At 37.2% G+C, this 8,576-nt stretch overlaps 1 protein-coding gene across 1 annotated transcript; it reads left to right on the top strand.

Moving 5' to 3' along the window:
• Positions 1 to 750: 750 nt before the first annotated feature.
• LOC110864520 (casein kinase II subunit beta-1) lies at positions 751 to 8,325 on the top strand. The gene is made up of 5 exons (XM_022113605.2): positions 751 to 1,166; positions 2,639 to 2,875; positions 6,748 to 6,857; positions 6,952 to 7,117; positions 7,785 to 8,325. The coding sequence occupies exons 1-5, from the start codon at positions 998 to 1,000 to the stop codon at positions 7,913 to 7,915; spliced, it is 813 nt and encodes a 270-aa protein (XP_021969297.1). The 5' UTR covers positions 751 to 997; the 3' UTR covers positions 7,916 to 8,325.
• The last annotated feature ends 251 nt before the right edge of the window (positions 8,326 to 8,576 follow it).

The raw sequence follows: 8,576 nt of genomic DNA on the forward strand, positions 1-8,576 counted from the left end.
TTTGGTTTTAATGCAATACACAAAAACATGTAATAAAAATTACAAAATATGTGAAGGGAAACAAGGGATAAGATCCCGTTTTCATAATATATAGTTACGGTACGGCTCGTGGTGGATTGAGGGTTCTCATCCGGAGATGTATACAAATGCTTCATGTTCGTTGAATCACGATATTCTTTCAACCGACATAAAACATGATTATAACTGTTGGCTCTGAGTATTCGAAAAGAGAAGGTGTCTCCATTATAATTAACCAACAACCTACCAATTTTCATTTCTATCAAGCAATTATACTTACTAGCCGATGACTTCCTAGTTTAATGCCACCAGAAGTTTTTATCCTTATCAAAATAATAAAAGTTTTAGCCTTGTAAAGTGAACTACTAGTGAAGGTGAATTTTTGGAGTAAATTTTACGAGTTAACGCGAAAAAAGGAAAAATTAAAAGTTTTGTCATTTATCTTTATACTACTTTTCAAGCGGTGTTCTTTTTAACGAATGCTGACAGGCGGTGTCCTTCCCAAGGTATTTTGTTGCAAGTTTAGTCCTTTACACCCAACCCAGTTAAAAACCCTGTTAATTGTTGACAGGCGGTCTTTATTAGGTATTTTTTTACAAGTTTAACTAAACTTCCAACAAAATACCTAGTAAACGACACACCACCGCTTGTCAACATTCGTTTTAAAAAAAAAAAAAAAGACTTTTGTTATCAATTAGCATTTAGCAAGACACACAATGTTGCCCCTACATGATAAATCCCCAATCTTGTTGTTCCCGCCGATACAATATATTATTCCCCCAAACTTCACCGGCACCACCGGTCGTTCGGTCGTTCTATCTTTTTCTCACATTTGTTCCACTCTAACCCATCCCCGAAACAAACAAACCCATTTCTCTATTATTAATATTAATAATTAATAATAATAATAACACTCTCTCCCCTGCAGAAGAAGAAAACCCTAATCTTTATTCTCATCACTCAAATTAGGGTTTCAAACATGTACAGGGAGAGAGGTGGAGGAGGATCCAAGGCTAAAATGGAGCGATCTTCAACCGCTACAAGCTCCAGAGCTGGCTTCAATTTCAACGGCAAAGATTCTACTAATAAAGATTCTGCAAACTCCAAGATTTCTAGGGCTTCTTTTCCCAATAAGAAACTCTCTAAAGGTTCTTGCTTTTTCATCTTTCTTTCTTGAAATTATCTGCTGTATGAGTTTTATAGAGTGTATGAGACTATTTTGTTGTGAATTTTAGGTTAAAGGTGTTTGCTTTTTGGTGGGTAAGTTATGAGGTTTTTAGGGTGGATAAGATTAGGGGCAAAGTTGGTTCTTGGTATGGTTCTGATTTGAAGTGAAGGGTGTTAAGTTGGTATATTGATTGGGTACTTTGTATGTAGAAAATTAGAGCAGATAAAACCAATGTTGTAAGAATTGTTAGGCGCTAGTCGGTCGGTGAGGTACCGACTAGCGATTAATCGAGATTAATAGGGGTTAACGAGGATTAATCAGATTGGGATTTTTATATCTAATTTTTAGTTTTATGCTTGGTTTTAAAAAGCGAGAGGCGCACAAAAGCGACGAGGTCTAAAAATGAGGCGCAAAGCGCAAAAGCGGTGGGCTTTTCGTACCCAAGGCGCAAGAAGATTATATAAATTTTTATACATACCCCATAGGTTTTTAGCATCCCTTATCCGAAATATAGTTATAGCTAAGGTTTATATATGATTTGACCTATATGTACAAGCCAAAAAACCTATTGTCCAACACATTCATGCATAAAAACAACATAAAAACACCCAAAATACGTAAGGCGCGCGCCTCAGACGTCAAAAGCCCAAAAAAATGTGCTTTTCTTGCGCTTTGTGGAAAAAACGCGCTTCAGGTATCCTGAGCCGCTGACACCTGCGCCTTAGTGCGCCTCGCGCCTAGGCGCTCCTCAGGCGCGCTTTTTAAAACCCAGGTTCTATGTATACCCACACATTTTTTATATGTAATATTTTCAAGTAGACATGCTTTAACCCCTCGTTGACCCAATTTTTAAGTAATTGGAATTTGGAGGGAATTTTTAAGGTTTCGTTGAAGTTTGGTCGGAATCTGGCCAGAATTGGCCAGAATAGGATCACCATTGACCATCTAGCGATTAATCGGCCATTAGTCGGTGAACTTCTGATTAGTGATTAATCGGCGACTAATCAGAGCCTAGGCGGGCGGGACTTTTACAACCGTGGATAAAACAGAAGAGGCCAATTTAGGTTGGATGTAGCACTAGTGAAGCAGAAGTTAATTCTTTAAGGTATCTTAAGTTTGTAGGCTAACAAATGAACGCTCACACACCCTTCAGGTGAATTGGGGAGAAAAGAAAGCTAGGAGGAAGTTAACTTATGGTGCGGCGGTTTGTTTTAAGGATTTTTAATCTTGTTTGTGATACGAGGTGGCGTTGTTTCTTCTGTATATATATTTACTTCTGCTTTTTATGGCCACACAATGGAGCGTAAGCTAAAAAAGATTGTAGCAGAGAATCTTTGGTGAAAATATTCTGTTGCATGTTTTGCTTGTGTACACTTAGCAGTTTAGTCAAATGTATTTTTCTGTGTTATATGTGTGATCAGTTTAGTCAAATGTATTTTTTTCTGTTCTTAGGAGAGGAGAACGTAGTAGAGGAATCTGAGACAGATAGTGAGGAATCCGATGTTAGCGGGTCTGATGGAGAAGACACGTCTTGGATATCATGGTTTTGCAATCTGCGTGGGAATGAGTTTTTCTGTGAAGTTGATGAGAATTACATCCAAGATGACTTTAATCTATGTGGTTTGAGCAGTCAAGTTCCTTATTATGAATACGCTCTTGATTTGATCCTGGACGTTGAGTCCTCTCATGGTAATGCTTTTCTCTCTTAGTTCAGGTGGAAACCTTACCACGTATGTCTTTACATTTTACGATACAAACTGTGTTTAAAAAAGCGCGCTCGCACTGAAGCGCTAGAAACATCGCTTTTTTTGGTCTGAAGCTTTACATTACGTGAAGCGCTGTGAAGCGAGCTTTAAGCGCGAAGCGATGATGGTTTGAAGCGACGCTTCAGCCCAATCAGGTCACATTTGGGCCATTTTTTAAGCCCAACAGTCTTTAAATAGGGTTAAATGAGGCCTGTTTCTTTACCCTAAGTGTGTTTCGACTTTAATTTATGTTTTAACTATGTTTTTTATGTGTTAAGTGTGTTTTTTAATCATGTTTTTGTGTTTGTTATTGATTAACAAGTAGAATAGTTCATATTGATGGGTACAATATATATATATATATATATATATATATATATATATATATATATATAATTTTGAGCGCTTCGTATACGTGAAGCTCTCGCTTCGCGCTTGAAGCTTCGCTTAAAGCTTTTGGAACCAAAACGCTTCGGAGCGCTTCGTGCTTTTTTAAACCAAGGATACAAATTTACAAATGCATAATTGCATAAGTGTTCTTTTGCATCTACTAGTTGCTCTGTCATGTTTAATCACACATGTTTTCGTTAGTAATCTATTAACAAGTAACAAATGAACTACATATGTATTTTTATATACTAAGTTTATTTGTTTAACGGGTGATTATTGACACTTGATTACTAAGTGGTAGACCATTTTCTTGGATCTGGTTTAGTAGCGACTACCAAACAAAAATGTTTTAATCATATGGTGGTCACTTTTATTGATTGATTGTTACTAGTTTGTTTATGTTTGGTCAATTGTGAAAGACTAGGCCTTCGGCTATGCAGTTAATGCGGTAAAATATCGGATATCGGTCAAGGACCGATATTTGAGATATAGGTTATCTCGGTGAGATATCGGTGGGATATCGGTAATTTTAATATAATGCAAAATTTACATATATAGCATTTTTACAATAATAATTCAGTGATATATCGGTTTATATCGGTCAAATATCGGTGAGATATCGGTTATATCGGTCAATATCGCCGATAATATCGGTACCGATATTCTGACCGATATTTGACATCGATATTTTACCACGGGACCGATATGACCGATATAACCGATATCTCACCGATATTAACTGCATAGGCCTTCGGTGTTAATTTTAGAGTTAATTACTCTGACGGTCGCTGTGGTATGCCCATATTGCAATTTGCAAGTTTGGTCCCAAAGTTTGAAATATTACATGTGTGTTCCCCAATTGTTTGTAGCGAGTAACACCCATGGTTCTTATGACTAATTTTTGTTAGCTTTTCTGTTGAGTTTAAATAAAATGACTAAATTGTCCTTTTGATAAAATAATGGTGGGCTCCACTTGTCCCCACCCCACTTCATCTTCCTTCCCTCCTCTTCGCCACCCTTCTTCCTCATTGAACCATATGAATTTCCAGCTATCATGTTTTTCCGGTCAACATGCTTATCTGTATTCAACTACTTCTTCCTCACTTGGTCAAAAAAAGCGCGCCTAGGCGCGAGGCAACCTAAGGCGCAAACCTTTGCGCCTTGTGTGACATAAGGCGCACAGTGTACAAAAGGCGTAGGTGAGGCATGCTTTTTAGGCCAAAAGTTGACCTGAGGCGCAGGTGAGGGGCCCACCTTTTGTACTTGGCTTTATTTTGTGCAGTCGAGTGTTGTACAACAGGCTTTTTATGTTGTATACTTATGTTTTTTTTTCTCGTTTTAAAACATATATAAAGCTTAATATAGCTAAATCATAGGTAGGGGATAAACACCTATGGGATATATAAAATAAGTTATATAATCACTTTGCGCCTTGCGTACAGAAAGCTCACCGCTTTTGCATTTCGCGCCTCGGTTTTGGACCTGTCGCTTTTGTGCGCTTCATGCTTTTTTAAACCAAGCTTCCTCGTTGAACCGTATGAATTTCTAGCCACCATGTTTTTCCGGCCAACATGCTGATTTGTATTCAACTACTTTTTTCCGTTACCATTTTATCTAACAAAAGAGAGATCCACCAAACCCAAACCTAATTCATCCTCTTCAACCTTCGTTCTCCACCACCACTAGCTCCAGCGATCACCACCACATCCTCTTCAACTCTATTGGTTTTTCAGCACAACCATTGCTGATCGGATGGAGAAAAAACCCTTCATCTTTGAGGGGTTCACCAAGACACCAACTTTGGTGGCCAGCGAGGCCAATAATGTGGTTGCCGTTCTGAGTAATTTAAAGCGAAAACATATGTAATATAACAGTCGGTACTCAGTACTTTTACATGATTAATTTCTGTTAAACTCATTTAGGCTCGAGCTCGGCTTCTTTAACTTAAATAGAGCTCGGGCTAAAGCTTGGCTCCGCTCGTGTGTAATTTTCAAGCCTGAGCACGGCTCGAGCTTGGCTCGTTTATTATTTAGTTATTTTATTTGTATATTATACAAGTATTATTACTATTTACATGTATATAGTAATTATATGTATGATGTAATATAATTATATAATTATATAAATATATAATCAGAATAGTAAATATAAAATATGTTTAGGCTCACATGCCAGCTTGAGCTTGATATGTGAAATTGTGAAGCTCGGGCTTGAGCTTTTGTTTATTAAATAAGCCCTAACAAAAGCTCGAGCTCGTTGAAGCTCCATAGTCACAGGAAACGCAGATCCCCCCTCGAATCCCGAATCGGTTCGGCCGTACCAGAATCGGGTACAGAATCGAACCACTCGGCCTGGGTTCGCGAACCAGATCGGGAAAAACGTGTTTCCGAATCCCGAATCAGTACCCGATTATCACAATACTCGTTCCGAATCACTGAAAAACGTGTTTCCGATTGAAAAATTCGCCGTTTCGGAACGATTCAATTCGCGTACCAGTCAATAGATGCACGAATTGCAAATGTGTTTAGCCACTTTTCCCGCCTTTTTAATGGATTATGCTATGAATTATGCTTATGAACTGCTTTTGTTTTATGAATTTTCTGTTTTGAACTTATGAATTATGATTATGGTTATGAAATGCTTTTGAATTTTGGATATGATTATCAAATTTGTTTTTCAGATTGGATTTTTTTTATAAACTATATTGTAATAATTGTTTTATATACGATACGACGTACCAAACTATATGGTACGCCGTACCGCGTACAGAATTGGCGTTCCGAATGAACCTACCCCCCTCGTACCGAATTTTAAAATTTCACGAACTACGTACCCGTTTTCGTTCCACGAACCGGAGCGAACCGCGATCCATGTGACTCAGAAGCTCCACTGGATTCTAGTTTTTAGCGAGCCGATTTCAAGTAGCTCACGAGCGGCTCGGCTCGTTTACACTTTTAACTACACTTAGGAAGATGTTAACACCAAACAACTTTGGAAAGTACAAGCAATCCAATCAATTTTAGAGTAGGTCAAGAAAATACACAAACATGCACTGTGACTCTGTGACAAGACCAAATTTAAGTCTACTTGATTGAATCGTGTAAACTGTAAAGGTGTTTGGTGATATGTTTTGATAGTTTTTGTTTTATGGATTTCTTAAAGAAATTGCATCAGTTCTATTGTTAATCTTGTAGACCAAACTAATAGCAACCATTACCGAATATCAATGAGAGATTTTTACAGGTTTCTGATTTTTTTTTTCCTGTTAAGGTGTTTTTTAGGTATTTCGTTATTAGTCAAAAGCTGTAATTAAACTATGCATCAAGTCAACTATTGCGTTTTTACACTACTTTAAACAACATATATATGTTGAGACAGAGATATGCCATCACACCTTTGCCACTTGAATTGGTTTAAAATGTGCAGGTGATATGTTTTCAGAAGAACAAAATGAAATAATCGAATCAGCAGCGGAGATGCTTTATGGTCTTATTCACGTACGATACATCTTAACAACCAAAGGATTGGCTGCCATGGTAACAATTTATTCATCAACCTCAAATCAGTATTATTATTATTATTTTTTTTTTTTTGACAATTAACAAACGAAAAAATTAATCCTCTTAACAGCTCGAGAAATACAAGAATGCAGAATTTGGCAGATGCCCAAGAGTTTACTGCTGTGGTCAACCCTGTCTTCCTGTCGGTCAATCAGACGTGTCTCGGCAAAGCAATGTAAAAATTTTCTGTCCAAAATGCGAAGATATCTATACTCCTCAATCTCGGTTTCAAGACAGTATCCTTTTTTGTTACAATTTATCATCAGTGTCCATATTTGACTTTTGGGCGGTAAGTTATTTAGTTTTTTGGGAGGAAATATTACAAAAAAATCAGCTTTTAAACCTAGATCTTTTTGTTCGTATTGTATTCGTGCAAAACTTCCAAACATTTCTTTTAGCTTTCTGTAGGGGTGCAAACGAGCCGAGCCCGAGCTCAACCAAGCTCAGGCTCGGCTCGTTTATTATCTATTAATTGATATATTAAATAAAAATAATATAAATAACAGAGCGTTGAGGCTCGCAGGCTCAATAAGTGAAGCTCGGACTCGGGCTCGTTTACTAAACAAGCTTATTTTTACCTTCGGGCTCGGCTCGTAAACAAGTTTAAATAAGCTCGGCTCGGCTCGTTTACTAGACAACTTTAAATTAGGGGTAAATGTTACTTAATATTAATAAAAACTAATATTATACTAAAGCTCAATGAGGCTCGATAAGCCTGCCGAGCTTCACATGCCAGGCTCGAGCTCGTTAAGTAAACGAGCTTTATTTTAGGCTCAAGCTCGGCTCAGCTCGGTTCAAGCTTTTTTCAAGCTGATCTCAAGTAGCTCGCGAGCCACTCGGCTCGTTTGCACCCCTAGTTTTCTATATGTGGGCCCAAAAAAAAATTCTTTAACAGCATTCTAGACCTTGATGGAGCTTATTTCGGGTCAACATTTCCTCACTTGTTTCTGATGACATACGGGCACCTGAAACCGCAAAAGACGTCACAAGATTACATTCCGAGGGTCTTCGGCTTCAAGGTCCACAAGCCATAACTTCAACGCCCGAATCCAAAGATGAGCTTCTGGGCTCGTTTCTCCGCACCGCCTGCTATTGGGTTACATCTTCAGCCCGTTTTGCTAGTAACATTCGCAAGATACGGAAATTAATCAAGAAATATAACTTAAGTTCAAAGGCGTGAAAAGAAATCGCGTCGCAACCTTAGGATCCTTCATATATGTTTATGTTGAAAACACCTAATTAGAAGAAAAAAAAAAAAAGGTTTAAAAAAAAGTTGTGTAAGTGTGTTTTGCTACTTGTTTTCATCATCTTCTTTTGAGTACTGATTTTGTAAGTCAGGAATGTTTTTTTTTTAATTCTAGAATGCATTGAACTTTGACTACTTGGTGAAGAACTAAAGGTATGTATGCATCTGCAGTTCATGTTAAAATCATTTCATGATACAGATTCACACAGTAGGCATTAGTTATGTAATTGGTTTTGGTTTATTTCATTTTGATTCTTTTTGCTTTCAATTTGAACACCCCAATTGAGGTGTAAAATGTGAAAGATACCATTGTTTTTTTTTTTTTTTTTTTTTTTTTTTTTTTTTTTTTTTTTTTTTTTTTTAAGAACTAGATACCATTGTTTACATAAAAAATGAAAACTTTTGTGTAGAGGTCAATGCATATGATTTGATTGAAGAATAATAAATCT

Source organism: Helianthus annuus, chromosome 6, assembly GCF_002127325.2.
Source record: "Helianthus annuus cultivar XRQ/B chromosome 6, HanXRQr2.0-SUNRISE, whole genome shotgun sequence".
Taxonomy (NCBI): Eukaryota; Viridiplantae; Streptophyta; class Magnoliopsida; order Asterales; family Asteraceae; genus Helianthus; species Helianthus annuus.